This window comes from Aethalodelphis obliquidens, unplaced genomic scaffold (genome assembly GCF_003676395.1).
Source record: "Aethalodelphis obliquidens isolate GAN/ISIS:26980383/991018 unplaced genomic scaffold, ASM367639v1 scaffold39, whole genome shotgun sequence".
Classification (NCBI taxonomy): Eukaryota; Metazoa; Chordata; class Mammalia; order Artiodactyla; family Delphinidae; genus Aethalodelphis; species Aethalodelphis obliquidens.
Genome location: NW_020837983.1, coordinates 1,260,328 through 1,278,624, shown reverse-complemented (window position 1 = coordinate 1,278,624; position 18,297 = coordinate 1,260,328). Strand labels below are relative to the sequence as shown.

The window sequence follows — 18,297 nt, the reverse complement described above, 5'->3', positions numbered from 1 at the left end:
AATGTTTTCCAAAGTGGCTGCACCAAATTACATTCCCACCAACAGTGTAGGAGGGTTCCCTTTTCTCCACATCCTCTCCAGCATTTGTTACCTGTAGACTTTTTAATGATGGCCATTCTGACTGATGTGACGTGGTACCTCATTGTAGTTTTGATTTGCATTTCTCTAATAATGTTGAGCATCTTTTCATGTGCGTATTCGCCATCTGTATGTCTTCTGTGGAGAAAGGTCTCTTTAGATCTTCTCCCCATTTTTCAATTGGGTTTGCTTTTTTGTTGTTGAGTTGTATGAGCTGTTTGTATATTTTGGAAATTAAGCTCCTGTCAGTCGCATCGTTTGCAAATATTTTCTCCCATTCTGTAAGTTGTCTCTTTGTTTTGTTTATGGTTTACTTTGTTGTGCAAAAGCTTGTTAGTTTGATTACATCTCATTTGTTTATTTTTGTTTTTATTTCTATTGCCTTGGGAGATTGACCTAAGAAAACATTTGTACCATTTACGTCAGAGAATGTTTTGCCTATACTTTCTTCTAGGAGTTTTATGGTGTCACGTCTTATGTTTAAGAATTTAAGCCATTTTGAGTTTATTTTTGTGTATGGTGTAAGGGCATGTTCTAACTTCATTGATTTACATGCAGCCATCCAACTTTCCCAACACCCCTTGCTGAAGAGACTTTTTCCTATTGTATATTCTTGACTCCTTAGTTGGAGATTAATTGCCTGTAGGTGTGTGGGTTTATTTCTGGGCTGTCTATTCTGTTCCATTGTTCCATATGTCTGTTTTTGTGCCAATATCATGCTGTTTTGATTACTGTAGCTTTGTAGTATTGCTTAAAGTCTGGGATGGTTGTGCTTTGAGCTTTGTTCATTTTCTTCAGGATTGCTTTGGCAGTTCTGGATCTTTTATGGTTCCATATGAATTTTAGGATTATTTGTTCTAGTTCTGTGAAAAAGGTCATGGGTAATTTGATAGGGATCACATTAAATGTGTTGATTGCTTTCCATGTCTTTGAATCACCTTCAGTTTCCTTTATTAATGTTTTATACTTCTCAGCATATAAGTCCTTCACATCCTTGGTGAGGTTTATTCCTAAGTATTTATATTTTGGGTTGTGATTTTAAAAGGTATTGTATTTTTTACATTCCCTTTCTGATATTTCATTGTTGGCCTAAAGAAATGCAACTAATTTCTGTATGTTAATCTTATATTCTGATCTCTCTCTGAATTCGTTTATCAGTTCTAGTAGTTTTTGTGTGGAGTCTTTAGCGTTTTGTATACATAGAATCATATCATCTGCATATAATGACATTTTACCTCTTCTCTTCCAATTTGGATATGTTTTATTTCTTTTTCTTGTCTGATTGCTGTTGCTAGGACTTCTAATACTATGTTGAAGAGAAGTGGTGAGAGTGGCATCCTTGTCTTGTTCCAGATTTTAGCAAGAAGACTTTCAACTTTTCACCATTTCATTTTATGTTGGCTGTGGGTTTGTCATGAATAGCTTTTACTATTTTGAGATAGTTACCTCTGTACCCACTTTGGTAAGAATGTTTATCATGAATGGATGTTGAACTTTGTCAAATGCTTTTTCTGTATTTATTGATATGATCATGTGTTTTTTGTCCTTTCTTTTGTTTATGTGGTATATTACATTGATTTGTGTATGTTGAACCATCCTTGTGAACTTGGGATGAATCCCACTTGGTCGTGGTTTATCATCTTTTTATGTGTGGCTGGATTTGGTTTGCTAATATTTTGTTGAGAATTTTTGCATCTATATCCATCAAAGATATTGGCCTGTAATTTTCTTTTTTCATGATGTCTTTGTCTTGTTTTGGTATCAGGGTGATTGTGGCTTCATAGAATGTCCTTCAGAGTGTTCCTTCCTCTTTAGCTTTTCGGAAGAGTTTGAGAAGGATCGGTATAAGTTCTTCTTTGTATGTTTGATAGAATTCACCTGTGAAGCCATCTGGTTCTGGACTTTTGTTTGTAGGGAGTTTTTAAATTCCAGATTCTATTTTAGTTCTAGTGACTGGTCTGTTCAAATCATCTATTTCTTCTTTCAGTTTTGGTGGGCTGTATGTTTCTAGAAGAATGTTCTTTTCTTCTAGGTCTTCGAATTTGTTGACATATAATTGTTCATAGTATTCCCTTATGGTTTTTTGTATTTCTGTGGTATCAGTTTTTATGTCTCCTTTTTCATTTCTTATTTTGTTTATTTGTATTCTCTCTCTTTTCTTCTTGGTGAGCCTGGCCAGAGGTTTGTCAGTCTTGTTTATCCTTTCAAAGAATCAGCTCCTGGTTTTATTAATTTTTCTGTTTTTTAAATCTCTGTTTTGTTTATTTCCTCTCTGATCTTTATTATTTCCTTTCTTCTGCTGACTCTAGATTTTGTTTGTTCTTTTTCTAATTCTTTTAAGTGGTATGTTAGGTTGTTTATTTGAGATTTTTCTTGTTTCCTGAGGAAGGCCTGTATCTCTATGAACTTCCCTCTGATAACTGCTTTTGCTATATCTGATAGGTTTTGTATGGTTGTGTTTTCATCATCATTTGTCTCAAGGTATTTTTTTTATTTTTTACTTATTTTTAAATTATTTTTTATTGGCGTATAGTTACTTTACAATGTTGTATTAGTTTCTACTGTATAGCAAAGTGAATCAGCTATACATATATCCCCTATTTTTTGGATTTCCTTCCCCTTTAGGTCACCACAGAGCATTGAGTAGAGTTCCCTGAGCTATACAGTAGGTTCTCATTAGTTATCTATTTTATACATAGTATCAATACTGTATATATGTCAATCCCAATCTCCCAATTCCCCCAACCTCCTCTTTCCCCCTTGGTATCCATACATTTGTTCTCTATGTCCGTGTCTCTATTTCTGCTTTGCAAATAAGATCATCTATACCATTTTTCTAGATTCCACATATGTGCATTAATATACAATATTTGTTTTTCTCCTTCTGACTTACTCTACTCTAGGTCCATCCATATCTCTACCAATTATCCAGTTTTGTTCCTTTTCATGGCTGAGTAATATTCCATTGTATATATGTACCACATCTTCTTTATCCATTCCTCTGTTGATGGTCATTTAGGTTGCTTCCATGTCCTGGCTATTATAAATAGTGTTGCAATGATCATTGGGGTTCATGTGTCTGTTTGAATTATGGTTTTCTTTGGGAATATGTCCAGTAGTGAGATTGCTGGGTCATATGGTAGTACTATATAGGTATTTTGTTTAAATTTCATCTTTGATGTCATCATTGACCCATTTGTTTTTTAGTAGCATGTTGTTTAGTCTCCATGTAATCATTTTGTTCTCATTTCTTTTTCTGTGGTTAATTTCTAGTTTCATGCCTTTGTAGTCAGAAAAGATGCTTGAGATAATTTCTATACTCTTAAATTTGTTGAGGCTTGTTTTGGCCCTAATATGCGATCAATCCTTGAGAATGTTACATGTGCACTTGTTTTTTTTGGATGTCATGTCCTGAAAATATCAATTAAGTCTAACTGTACTATTGTATCATCTATTTTCTCTGTTGCCTTATTGATTCTCTGTCTGGAAGATCTGTCCATTGATGTGACTGGGGTGTTAAAGTCTCCTGCTATTATTGTATTCCTGTCAATTTCTCCCTTTATGTCTGTTAGTATTTGTTTTATGTATTTGGGTGATCCTGTATTAGGTACATATATGTTGATGAGTGTAAAATCCTCTCCTTGTAGTGGTCCTTTTATCATTATATATGTCCTTCTTTATGTTTCTTTATGGCTTTGTTTTAAATTCTATTTAGTGTAAGTATTGTGACCCCCACTTTCTTGTCATTTCGGTTTGCATGAAATATCTTTTTCCATCCCCTCACTTTCAATCTATTGTGTCCTTTGCCCTAAAGTGAGTCTCTTGTAGGCAGCATATCATAGGCTCTTGTTTTTTTTTTATCCAATCTGCCACTCTGTGTCGTTTGATTGCAGCATTGAGTGCATTGATTTTTAAGGTACTTCTTGATAGATATATATTTATTGCCATTTTAAACCTTGTTTTCCCATTGATTTCATATTTCTTCTTTATTCCTTTCTTTTTCTTTTTGTTTTTACTTTTGTAGCTTGATGATTTTCTTTTGTATCATGCTTATGTTCTCTTCTTTTTGTTTTTTGTAAATCTATGGTATGTTTTTGATTTGTGGTTACCCTGTTTATCAACTATGTTAACCCCTTCTTATATCTACTTGCCTTAGACTGGTAGTCATATTGGCTCAAACACATTCTAGGGAAAAAAAATATACATTTTCTTACTATCCTCCCCCACATTTTATGATTTTGATGTCCTCTTTTACATCTTCATGTTCATCCTTTTGCTGTTCATTGTGGTTATCATAACTTTCACATAATTTTTTTTTTAATCTGTGTACTGGCTTATTTAAGTGATTTATTTTCCAATTGTGATTTTTCTCTTTTCTATAGATTCTTACTTCTTTTCTATTTAGAGAAGAGCTTTCAATATTTCCTTTAGGATAGGTTTAGTATTGCTGTATTCTTTTAGTTTTTGCTTGCCCGAGAAATTCTTTGTCTCACCTTCTATTCTAAATGATAATCTCGCTGGGTAGAGATTATTTGCTGATTTTTCCCTTTCAGGACTTTGAGTATATCTTGACACTTGCTTTTGGCCTTCATCGCTTCTGTAGAGGAATCAGCCTTTTGGGGGTTCCCTTTTAATTAACTCTTTGCTTTTCTCTTGCTGCCTTTAGAATCCTCTCTTTATCTTTAACTTTTGCCATTTTGGTATGTCTTGGTGTAGGTCTGTTTGGGTTTATCTTGTTTGGGACCCTCTCTGCTTCCTGTACCTGGATATCTGTTTCCTTCTTTAAGTTTGGGAAGTTTTCAGCCATAATTTCTTCAAATACATTTTTGATCCCCTTTTCTCTTTCTTCCCCTTCTGGAATCCTTATTATGCATAGGTTGGCATGCTTTATATTATTCCATAGGTCTCTTACATCGCTTTCAGTTTTTTTTCATTTAACTTTCTGTCTTCTGTCCTGATTGCATGATTTCCATTATTTAATCTTCCGGGTCACTTATTTGTTCTGCATTATTGTGTTATGTATTGCCTTTAGCTCAGCTTTCGTCTCTGCAAATGAGTTTTCTAATTTTTCTTGGTTCCTCTTTATAGTTTCTAGTTCCTTTTTACAATACTCTGCATTTCTGTCAATAGCCTTTCTTAATTCCTTCAGTATTTTCATTATCCCCTCTTTGAAATTTGTATCTATTAGACTGAAAAGGTCTGCTTCGTTGTTTGTTCTTTCAGGGGAATACTCTTGGTCTTTTAACTGTGAGTGGTTCCTCTGCTTTTTCATTTTACTTATATTTCTCTTACTCTGTGAATTTAGGAGAAACAATTATCTACTGTGGTCTTGGAGGGCTATTTATATATAGGGCTGTCCCTGTGTAGCTTGCGTGGGTTTAGTATGTTTGGTGCAAGGCTGTTTTTAATATGGATGCCTGTTACTTCTTTCTTCGGTGTGTGCTCATTGTTATTTCCTTGATAGGGGGTGCTGGTTGAGGTTGCTGGTTTCTGGTCTTGGGGTTTTTGGCAGCAGCGGGTGGCTCAGGCACACCCCCTGGGGCATGCGATGGGAATGGAGGCAGCTTACAGCCACTCCTGGAGTTCGGATGGGTGGTAGTGGGAGCCCGCAACTACTCTTGGGGTACAGGAGGAAGTCGGTAGGGGGGCCATGACCACTCCTGGAGTCCGGTAGGGCATCAGCAGGGGCCCATGACCATTCCTGCGGTCCAGAAGGGAGTCAGCAGGGGGTGGCAACCACTCCTGGGGTCCGGGAGGGTGTCCGCAGTGGCCCGGCGACCACTCCTGGTGTCTGGGTGGACTGCAGTGGAGGCTCGGGACCACCCCTGGAGCCTGTGCAGGCAGTATCCTGCCTCTGCAAGCACGTGCACAGGGAAAAAAGCTACAATTCAGGTCCCGCCCCTCCCTAGAGCAGCCCCCAAACAATGGCGACTGGCCTCTAAGGTGGCCCAGGCTTCCTTGGTATACACCCCCAGCATGGCCACTCTGGATTCCAGCCCCCCGAATCTGTTTCTACACAGCCAACCCCAGTCTTCTCCCTGGTTCTGATCTCTAAAGACCGAATTCCAGCACACAGTCCCTGCCAGAACCAAAGATGGGCGTCTCAGGCTGGGCTGCTGCAAACTGGCTACTAGTGTTCTCCTCAGAGGCTCTGAAGCTCCCCTTACGTCTGTCCAGGGAGCTGCTGAAAGGGCTTCCCAGGGTGCAGGAATCTTTCCTCTTTCACAGCTCCCTCCCAGGGGCACAGGTCTGGTCCCGACTCCTTTTTCATTTTCATTTTTCTTTTTCTTTTTTTTTCCTGTTTTCTTTTTTCCCACCTGGTTACATGGAGATTTTCTTTGCCCTTTCAGCAGTTTGAGGTTTTCTGCCAGCATTCAGTAGATAGTCTGTGAGAATTGTTCCACGTATAGATGTACTTTTGTTGTATTTGTGAAAGAGGGTGAGCTTCACGTCTGAGTACTTTGCCATCTTGATTGCTTTCCCCACTTGCAAAGTTTAATATATCTGTTCAATCTTCATTTCCTTGTTTTCTGTTTAATATTTGGTTCTGTTGATTACCCTGCTTTTTTTCCTTAAAATTTGTTCTTCTTTTGGTTTCAGACATCACTTTCTCCTGGTTTTCTCCCACTTCTCAGAACATTCATTTGCTATCTCCTTTCCTGGCTCCACTTCCTCTTCCAACTCATTAAATATTGCTATTCTCCAGGATTGGAACCTAATCACAATATATCTGTGCTTTCTCATATGTTTTTATATCATTTATATGCCACTAAATCACAACCAATATATCATTAAATCACCCCAGATCTCTCTTCAGACCTTCAGATGTAAATATACAATCTGTATTCACCATTTGCCTGTAGTTATTTCAACCTGGTGTCCCATAGGCATCTCAAACAGAATGTATCCAACTTGCCCACCTCACTCTGCAAACTAATCGTCCTTGTGTGTTGATGAATAACTTACATTAATGAATGTTTTGCTATCTGCTCAGCTGACCAAGCCAGAAATCTGAGTGTATCTTTATTCACAATATCCAAATGGAAACAGGTCCTGTCAATTCTGTCTCTTGACATTTCAATTCTGTTACCTTATTCTTACTATTTCTATTATATATAGTTCAAGCATTCAGGATCTCTCACCAGGACTACTGCAATAGCTTTCTAATTTATCTCTTGGTCTTCAGCCTTATAGTTCTCTTCCAGTTTATTAGAGTAAAGGTCTCCAAGTGAAAATATGATTTCAAACTCTCCAGCTTGAAACCTTTTTGTAACTCCCAAATTCATGGCCATAGCATACATCTGTGCAGGTTGTATATTGCACAACCCAAGGAGGTGCCATTGCCATTGTTATTTTAGGTTTTTCTATTAGTGCCATATGAAGTATGCTAAGGAAAGATATTTTATACTTATTGACATAAATGCACCATATAGATTATTACAGGCCCATTGCCTAAAATCCAAAATCAAACTCTAAACTTCTTATCAAGATTTATACAACCCTCCAAGTTTAGATATTTGCCTAACTTCTCTAGTGGTATCTTTATTATGTTTTCTTCTACCTCTACACACACCACCAGCCTCAACAAATTCTTCTACTTCCATAAATATACAATAGAGTTTCTTGCTTTTGTCCCTTAATCTCCTGCTAGGCCTGGAGTGACCTGGCTCGTCCCTTTCTCATTCCTGTTTACTTGGAAAATAACTACTTAACCTCACAAATTAGCTGAAAATCCCTTTAATTTTACTCACTTACAGAAACCTTCTCTGGAAGAAAGGTTATTTTGCTGCTTGTTCCTTGAACAAAAGTATTATTTTTTCTAGCTACTGTTAGCAGCTAAGATGACTTACTCTCCCACCTATTCACATCTTACCCTGCCCTTAAGTTTCACCTAATAAAGCCTTCCCTGGCTACCTCATCTTAAAATTGTGCTTAAATAACACTGCTTGGCACCATCTTTATTTTCCAGGTGTCCTTCACAATGCTAGTGTTTCACAGGGGAGTGTTATGAAGGGGAAGGTAAATAATTTGAAGGGTGAATAATCAGATGTTTGAGAAACCTTGCATGATCTTTTCCTCTTGGATATTCAGTGTCCACATTTTTGTATATTAGAGGCTCTTGACTTTCACATCCAGTAATATGAAAGACTAGTTAACCATTACAAATATCCTTTTAAATGCATTGTTCAGCTCATATGAAAGTTAAGAAAATCCCCAGGGAACAAAAATGGAGAGCAAATGACCACCAGGGCTGTCCTAAGGGTATTTATCAATACTAGGGACCCAGATACTTGGGTTTCAGTGTTCAATGAAGAATGAGAGAGAAGGCCTTGGTCTTGCAGAAGGTGGAGAGTTGGAATACCATCCATCCCCACCCCCAATAAAGGACTATTCTTCATGAATAGAGTAGGTCAAGGAAAATGCCCACCAGAAAAGGAAGAATACAAATGGAAATTTTTATAAGAACAGTGAATTTCAGGTTTATATTTTACCTGGTTTATATGGTCTAAGAAAACCCAGTCCCAGAAATCATTTTAAAGTAGTTTAAGATTGGTATCATTCTAGGGAGCCTGGGAAAAGCAAATGAAAATTCTCTGTGGATGAAGACATTCCTAAACCATGCCTGCTAGGGTTTCTTATATTAAGGTCTGTCAAAATAAGTTCTTAACAAAAATACCAACATGAGGAAACAAGATACAATAAGCAGAATTGGCATTGATAACAAACAGCATAATTAGGCTTCTAGGAACTTCAGATATTATAATGTTAGCTATAGAATATGTTATAACCATGTCTAAAATGGTTTTTTTTAATAGAAATAAGAGAAGACAGATAAGAGTCTATAAGAAACGAACTGGGCACATACAAAAATCTGTACATAAATGTTCATAGCAACTTTATTCTTAATAGCCTGAAACTGGAAACAACCTAGATGTCCTTCTATGGCTGAATTGTTAAACAAACTGTGATTTTTCCAGACCTTGACATACTATTCAACAGTCAAAGGAATGAACAACAGTTCATCCATGCAACCATTTGGGTGAATCTTTGGGAATTTATGCTGAGTGAAAACCAGTCACACAAGGTGGCTTACAGCATGATTCCTTTTATATAACAGTTTTGAAATGACAAAATTTTAGGAATGGAGAACAGGTGCGTGATGGTGTGGTGAGTACAGAGGGTGGGTAGGCAAGAGGGAGGTGAGTGTGGTTATAAAAGGATCCTTGCAGTGATGGAACTCTTCTGTATCTTAACTGTGGTGGTGGGTACATGAACCTCCACATGGGATAAATTGTACAGAATTAAATATACACATACACACAAATGAATATAAGTAAAACAGGAAATATGAATATCAGTGGATTTTATTAATGTCAGTACGCTGGTTATAATATTGTACTGTAGTTTGCAAGATGTTACCACTGGGGGAAATTGGGTAGAGGATGAATGAGAGCGCTCTGTATTATTTCTTATAACTGCTTTTGAGTCTACAATTATTTAAAAATAAAAAATTAATTAACCCAAACAATAAGCAGGCAGGTTTTGAAAGATACAGTAAAACTTCTGGAAATTAAAAATTACAGAAATGAAAGTACAGTGGAACAAGCTAAACAGCAGATCAGATTAAGTTGACAACTAAAGTTATGGATTGGAAGATAGAGTAAAGTAAATTACCTAGAATCCATCAGAGAGACAAAGATGAAAATAATATTGAAATAAATATATATAAGAGCATCTGATATATTTCTGATCTAGAAGGAAAAACTAGAGAATGGGATAGAGGCATTTTGAAGAGATAATCCCTAAGGATTTTCAGATCTATGAAAGATATGAACCTGTAGATTCAAAAGGAACAATGAAATCCAAGCAGAATAAACAAATATGTTATAGTGAGTTTGCAGACAACCTAAAATAAATAGAACATATTAAAAGCAGAGACAGAAAAGTCAGATTTTTAGTATGAAAAAGATAGCAGCAAACATCTCAACTACAACAATGGAAGCCAAAAAGTTTAAAAATACTTCAAAGTTCTAAGAGAAATTAACTGTCAAAGTGTCTAAACCATCACAGACTAATGAAGGTAAAATAAAGATATTTGCAGATGCAGAACCAACTAACCAGCAGTAACAACCAAAACAGAGTGGTTACCATTCTGATACCCTCACTAAAAAATTGATAAAAGATGAATTTAGGGAAAATATCCCTGAAGAAATTTCTGCTCTGTAAGAATAAAGAAAGTATAAACCAAGAAATTCTAAACATTCATCAGGAACACTAACTATATAAAATACCAAAAACATAACAGTAATAGTATTAATGCTAACAAATTTGGAGAAACAAAAATAGAATTGAATTGAAATATTGGAACTTCCCTAGTGGCGCAGTGGTTAAGAATCCACCTGCCAATGCAGGGGACATGGGTTCAAGCCCTGGTCCAGGAAGATCCCACATGCAGAGCAACTAAACCCACGAGCCACAACTGCTGAGCTTACGTGCCACAACTGCCGAAGCCTGCATGTGTCCCCTAGAGCCTATGCTCCACAACAAGGGAAGCCACCGCAATGAGAAGTCCATGCACTGCAACAAAGAGTAGCCCCTGCTTGCCTCAACTAGAGAAAGCCTGCATGCAGCAACAAAGACCCAAACACAGCCAAAATTAAATAAATAAATAAATAAACAGAGAGATAGATAAAAGAATTGAACTGAAATATTGAAGAACAAGAACATGTAAGATGGGAGTGGAATGCTAAATGAATAAAAATAAATTGTAAAACTTTCTAAATAGTAGGTAGAAAATGAAATAAAAGAATCATAGTCAATCCAAAAGAAGTCCAGAGAAGGGGGTAGAAAAGCAGATAGAGAAACAATAGAAAGCCAAAATACGGTAGAAGGGATAATCAAAATATATTAGTTGTCAGAATATATATAATTAGACTAAACTTGTCAATAAAACTTGCAAGAAATTATCAGACTAGATTTAAGTACATCTGTATGCAATTTGAAGAAGAAACACATGAAATATGAGAACATAGAATGAAAGTAAAAGGTGAAACCATGAAACACTAACCAGAATGAAAGATATACCAGGCAAACACTAACCAACAATAAAATAGCAATAGTAATATTAGTTAAAATAGCAAAGACTGCTGTTCTCTTTTTCCTTGCAGTAGAACTGTCAGTCTTAATGGCCTGTCAGTCTTAATGGAGACTGCATTTTCTAACCTCTCTTGCAGATAATTGTGACCATGTGTTTATGTTAGGGCCAATGGAATATGAACAAAGTGATGAATACATCTTCCTGATACTCTCCTTAAAGACAAAAGCTGCTTGGCCTCCTTTTCTCTCCCTTCCTCCAATTGCTTGGAAAAGGCAACTGCAGCAGAAGACTTGTTACCATACTGAGTCAATGGCAATCATAGAACAGATGTAAAAAGAATTATTATCATTATGGTCACTTCATCAGAAATATAAATTTTGAACTTAAGTGCAACAAATAATCTAACTTTGAAATATGTAAAATAAAAATAGATAATTATAAGGAATCTGCTCTTATAGATCGACATAAATACTACTGACTGAAAAAAAATACACAATGTGAGAGCTGTGAGTTTTTATTGGGGGCATAATGAGGATTATAGCCAGGGAGACTGCATTTCAGATAGCCCTGAGAAACTGCTCCAAAGAGGGAGGGGGGAAGGTCAGTATAAAGCAATTTTGGCAAAGGGGGAGTACATGCAGGCAAGCACATATTTTTTGCAGGAGGTTGCTGCTAGTCTCATGAAGATTACCACTAGTCACAAGGAGCAGACATCACCATGAAGGATTTTAGTACTTTTCTAGATACAAGGAGATACAAGAATTGGGCTCATAAAATCTCCTGAAAATATCTAACTATCTGAAGACCTGTTCCGCCAGTTTTTCCCAGAGCACAAAGTGCCTCATTCCTGAACTCCACCCTGAACTCCTTTTCAGGGGATGTTGAAGGTCAGCAGCTGCAGTGACTCATGATTTAATCCTTGTAGAGGTAGATGGCAAGTGCCAATTTGTAGCTGGCAATACAAAAAGCAAAATTGTAATACTTTTAGAAGAAAAGATAAAAAAAATATTTTTATGACAGAAGTAGGAAAGAATTTCCTAGACAAGGCATAAAAAGTATGAACCTTAAAGGAAAAGATTGATAGCTTTGACTATATTAGAAGTACTTTGTGTTACATTAGTATCATTAGTAAATACTCATGATCAAAATATGTTATTAAAGTTGAATTTATAAAAACAGACTATAAGAAAATATGTTCAGTATATATAGCTGCATGGAATAGTATGCAGATTATATAAATGTCATCTATGAATCAGTAAGTTAAAGACAGCCCAAGACAGAGACAATAGGTATGAACAAGCGATTAATAGAAAAATAAAACCAGTAGTCAACCTGCATTTGAAAAGATGTCCAACCTCACTGCAAATTATGGATATACATAATAAAATCACAACGAAATACCATTCACACTCGTGAAATTGTCAAGCATGAGAACAATACCAGGTGTTGAAGGGTTAATGAGGATGTAGGTGGAGCAGTGGAAGCTCTCAAATAGTGTTGGTGGGGATATAAATTTGGCATTTGTTAAAATTAAAAACATGTCTACAGTACTACCCAGCAATTCTATTCCTAGGTATATGTTTGAGAAATTCCTGCATATGTACATAAGGAAACATGTAAAAGCAAATTCAAAGTAGCCTTGTTATAATAGTAAAAACATTTAAAACAAAACAAAACAAAACCCTGACTGTCCATCAACAGGGAGAATGAGTAAGCTGTGTTATTCCATATAATGGAAGATAGGTGTGCAAATGAATGAAGTAAGTTTCCACATATGACTGTAGAAGAGTCTCATGTAGAGTACTGAGGAAAAAAAGCAAGTCACAGAAGCATACAGTTTAACACATGTACGTATAAAGTTTTAACACTTGCAAAACAATACTATATATTGCATACAGATACCATATTTGTATTACATGTATGAGATTTTATTGTGCATGTGATAGGTGTTTTTGTCATTGCCTTCTCCCTATGATAAGATGGCACTTGGGTTGTAGACTAGCAGTAGGTTATTTCTTTCCTGGGAAGATTTTCCAGAGGTAGTGACTATTTAAGTTGAGTGATGAAAAATGAGCATGGGTTTTCTAAGTAGAATTCATGCACTGAAATTAATATACTAAAGTGTGTTCCTTTGGCTCACAGAAAAGCTACTCTGGTATTCACTTAGACCCTTTTGAATTATTGAGTATATTCTAGCAAATTTGTTGCCTTCTAATCCATGGTAGATTAGACTGCCAGAGGCAGATACATAGGTAAATGAGAAATGGTGGCCAGCTGTGAGATATAAGGCAGGAAAAATCACCAAATGCAGACATAGTTATTAAAACTAAAAGCAGTCTAAGGCTAAATGTAACATAAAGGCAATGAATCACAGATGCCCTAATAACTCCAGATAGCAGGTTGTACACTACTGCAATTAATGATGACCCCCCAGGTCATCCACATGTTTCTATTTTTCTTCAACTATTCAGGAATTTTTATGATACATATTTGCAATAATATTTATCAATTTTAAAAAAGATTTGGGAATTGAAGCTATTTTTCTGTTATGCAAAATTAACCTTTTGGAATAGCACACTTCTAAATTATGCCTAGTAAGTGACGCATTTCTGTGTTTCATTTATTCAGTAGACATTCTACGAGTAATTTACCATGTGGTAGGCATAATGTGGACACTGGCCATACACAAACAAATCAGATAATTATATCATCCACTAACACAATGTGTGATATATGATATGTGTTAATATATGTTTATTTAGGAAGAGAAGAAAGTACCAATTGGCTTTTTGATCTTTGCTATACTTTTATCATTTTGAAAATTAAAAAAATTAGAAGTAGAGAGAACTGAAAACTATTGGATTTGGAATTTCAGTTGAGAAATATATTTTATGAATTTCCCATAGGCTTCTTGCAGTATGTATTAAAAGATTTTTAGAAGTTTAATCTCTTTAATTTTGTAATTCTGATTCTAAAAATTTATCGTAAGAAAACAATGAAAAATAATCACAATGGGAAGAATTAATATTGTTAAAATGGCCATACTACCCAAAGCAATCTACAGATTTAATGTGATCCCTATCAAATTACCCATGACCTTTTTCACAGAGCTAGAACAAATAATCCTAAAATTCATATGGAACCATAAAAGACCCAGAATTGCCAAAGCAATCCTGAAGAAAAAGAACAAAGCTGGAGGCATAACCATCTCAGACTTCAGGCAATACTACAAAGCTACAGTAATCAAAACGGTATGATATTGGCACAAAAACAGACATATGGATCAATGGAACAGAATAGAGAGCCCAGAAATAAACCCACACACCTATGGTCAATTAATCTTTGACAAAGGAGGCAAGAATATATAATAGGTAAAAAGACAGTCTCTTTAGCAAGGGGTGTTGGGAAATTTGGACAGCTGCATATAAATCAGTGAAGTTAGAACACACTCTCACATGATACACAAAAATAAACTCAAAATGGCTTAAAGACTTAAACATAAGATATGACACTGTAAAACTCCTAGAATAGAACAGGGGCAAAACATTCTCTGACATAAATTGTACCAATATTTTCTTAGGTCAGTCTCCCAAGGCAATAGAAATAAAAGCAAAAACAAACAAATGGGACTAATCAAACCTACAAGCTTTTGTACAGCAAAGGAAACCATAAAGGAAGTGAAAAGAAAACTTACAGACTGGGAGAAAATATTTGCAAATGATGTGACTGATAAGGGCTTAATTTCCAAAATATACGAACAGCTCATACAACTCAACAACAAAAACACAAACAACTCAAATTGAAAAATGGGCAGAAGACCTAAATAGACATTTTTCCAAAGAAGACATACATATAGCCAACAGGCATATGAAAAGATGCTCAATGTCACTAATTATTAGAGAAACGCAAATCAAAACTACAATGAGGTACCACCTCATGCCTGTCAGAATGGCCATCATTAAAAAGTCTACAACTAGGGGCTTCCCTGGTGGCACAGTGGTTGAGAGTCCGCCTGCCGATGCAGGGGACACGGGTTTGTGCCACACACCGTGGAGCGGCTGGGCCCGTGAGCCATGGCTGCTGGGCCTGCGTGTCCAGAGCCTGTGCTCCACGACGGGAAAGGCCACAACAGTGAGAGGCCTGCGTACCACAAAAAAAAAAAAAAAAAAAAAGTCTACAAATAGATGCTGGAGAGGGTGTGGAGAAAAGGGAACCCTCCTACACTGTTGGTGGGAATGTAAGTTGGTGCAGCCATTGTGGAAAACAGTATGGAGGTTCTCAAAAACCTAAAAATAGAGTTGCCATATGATCCCGCAATTCCACTCCTGGGCATATGTACAGACAAAACTATAATTCAAAAAGATACATGCACTCCTATGCTCATAGCACTATTCACAATAGCCAAGACATGGAAACAACCTAAATGTCTATTGACAGATGAATGGATAAAGAAGATGTGGTACATATATACAATGGAATACTACTCAGCCATAAAAAAGAATGAAATAATGCCATTTGCAGCAACATGGTGATTGCAGCAACTAGTGATTATCATACTAAGTGTAGTAAGTCAGAAAGAGAAAGACAAATACCATGTGATATTACTTATGTGTGGAATCTAAAATATGACACAAATGAACCCATCTATGAAACAGAAACACACTTGTGATTGCCAAGGTAGTTGGTGGGGGAGGGGGATAGATTGGGAGTTTGGGGTTAGCAGAAGCAAACTGTTACATATAGAATGGATAAACAACAAGGTCCTACTGTGTAGCACAGGGAACTATATTCAATATCCTGTGTTAAACCATAATGGAAAAGAATATAAAAAAGAATATATATATATGTATAACTGAATCACTTTGCTGTACAGCAGAAATTAACACAACATTGTAAATCAACTATACTTTCATTAAAAAAAATAAGCACAGTGCTTTTAGATGTTGCTTACCTGGCATTATTTCCAAGAAGAAAAAAGTGTCCAATACTAGGGAATTGGTTAAGTTATGTTATATTCATCTATCAGAATTCCAGTTTGAGGATACTTAATGATGTAAGAAAATGTTTATGCTAAATTGATAAGTTGTAAAAAATGGCTGGAGAAAAATAGCGGTATTTATGGTAGTGGAATTACAGGTAATTTTCCTTTCTATTCTTTATTCTTATTTTCCAAATTTTCTACACTAAACATATAACAATGGTTATAAATGTAAAAAAAATCAATTTCTATTTGTAAGACAGCACTGATTTTCCATTCTGGAATAGATTGTTTTGGAAATAAATTTTTATCTTGGATGATCATTATTGACCATAGTGAGTTTTTGTGGACTTTGTCAATGATCAACACTTGAATTTTGTTTAAAGCCACAATAATTCACACACAAATTCACCAGGTATGATTTAGATCACTCATTAAAAAAATTATTATGTACGTTCTTGTCTCTCAAGTTGAATAAATAAATAGAAGTATATGTATTACTAAAGCCATAGATAAGTATTCACAAAGATGAAATGGAGAATCTTCATGTAAATACTTAATATTCTGTTTTGTTCTCATGAATTTGCAGTTCCTCTGTGGGTAGTGCACTTCCTCGAAGACGCTGCTGTGCATATATTACCATTGGAATGATATGTATTTTCATTGGAGTTGGATTAACTGTGAGTATTACTCTACTCGCTGTTAGAATTCTTTCCTCTTAACTTTATCAGTAGTAAATGGTGAGGTCTGGAACAGCCTTCATTGATCGCTGAAGAACCTGCCTCCCTCGCATATCAGGCCCAGAAGCTTCTGAAAAACTATGAGCAATCTGAAGCCAATCCATGGGCCTGGAGCTTGCCCATCCAGGTGAAATCATGTCTTGGGATCCCTCTGAAGGTCCTTGACATTGGGAATTTTACCCTCCATTTAACAAAAGCCCATTTGTTTTTATTTAGTGCCAGAACCAATTTTGTCATGGCCAAAGCTGAAGCAATGCTCATTCAGCTATGAAGGTCTGAAAAACCATTCTTCTTTTTATTCAAGTGAAACAGAGATTTATTATCAATATGGGGATGACATTGGGGTTATATAGATTAAATTCCTTTTATAAATAAGATATTTTAATGGAATTTTTGTTTACTTTATAAAGTTTATAGTTAATGTAGCTAGCAATGTCATTTTATTAAATTTTACTCTGTTAGTGGTAGCCAACAAATGCAGCAACTCATATTTTGTTGGGGTTTTGTCATCTTAGGAATATACTTCATAAAAATTGCATGTAAGCCAACACAAGTTCTCAGTTTCTAACCTTTTATTTTTATATTGCTTTTTATTTTAGGTTGGCACCCAAGGTTTTGCAAGGCGATTTCATGCAACCTATGTTTCTTGGGCAGTTGCTTATTTCTTAGGTTTGATCTGCCTTATCCGAGCTTGTTATTGGGGAGCTATAAGAGTGAGTTATCCAGAACACAGTTTTGCATAAGCTTGTTTATGATTTGGTAATGCAGGTGAGAGTATCTAGCAGTTCTGGATAAACTACTCTGGCATCTTTAAATCATTTACCTAATGGATTTCATTCTGGTTTATGTATGAAGTTTTAAGACTTTGGGAGTCTTTTATGAACAAATGCTCATTGTACTACATTATATGCAGATAGGTTGTTTTGCTGCTAAGTTTTCAAGCTCCAAATAATAAATCTTGGTCTTCATGTTCTTTTACATCTCTTAAATATATTTTTGATTTGTTCCCAAATTTTACATATAACATCAACCTTTCATTATTTTTAAATCAGTTACTCCATTACTTTCTGATCTGTATTTCTAAGAAGTGTTTATAAATGTTGGTATAATAGCTTCACATTTATACTTATATTTTAATTAAACAGTAACACAATTGCTTGCTTTAAAATCTAAGCAATACACATTTTGCTTGAACTGCTTACTGTAACTTTAACTAAGATCATAGTGACCTTATTCAGGAAAAAAAATTTAGTGTACCTTCAAAGACTTGACATTCTTGTCAGATAAAGACCATTTCTAGATACTGTATGCTTGTTTTATGTTGTTTGTAGAAAGATATAATATTTTGGTAGTAATTTAAAATACAAGAATAAAAATATTTATTTGTCCACAGCTGGAGATAT

General features: G+C 35.7%; 1 protein-coding gene across 1 annotated transcript in view; it reads left to right on the top strand.

The window, feature by feature from the left end:
* The window catches only part of PIP4P2 (phosphatidylinositol-4,5-bisphosphate 4-phosphatase 2), an 84,766-nt gene extending 66,901 nt beyond the window's left edge, over positions 1 to 17,865 (top strand). The window contains exons 6-7 of the mRNA XM_027131378.1: positions 16,744 to 16,834; positions 17,494 to 17,865. Coding sequence (XP_026987179.1) covers positions 16,744 to 16,834; positions 17,494 to 17,637 — 235 coding nt within the window. The 3' untranslated portion in view covers positions 17,638 to 17,865. The remainder of the gene's footprint in view (positions 1 to 16,743; positions 16,835 to 17,493) is intronic.
* Positions 17,866 to 18,297: the final 432 nt, after the last annotated feature.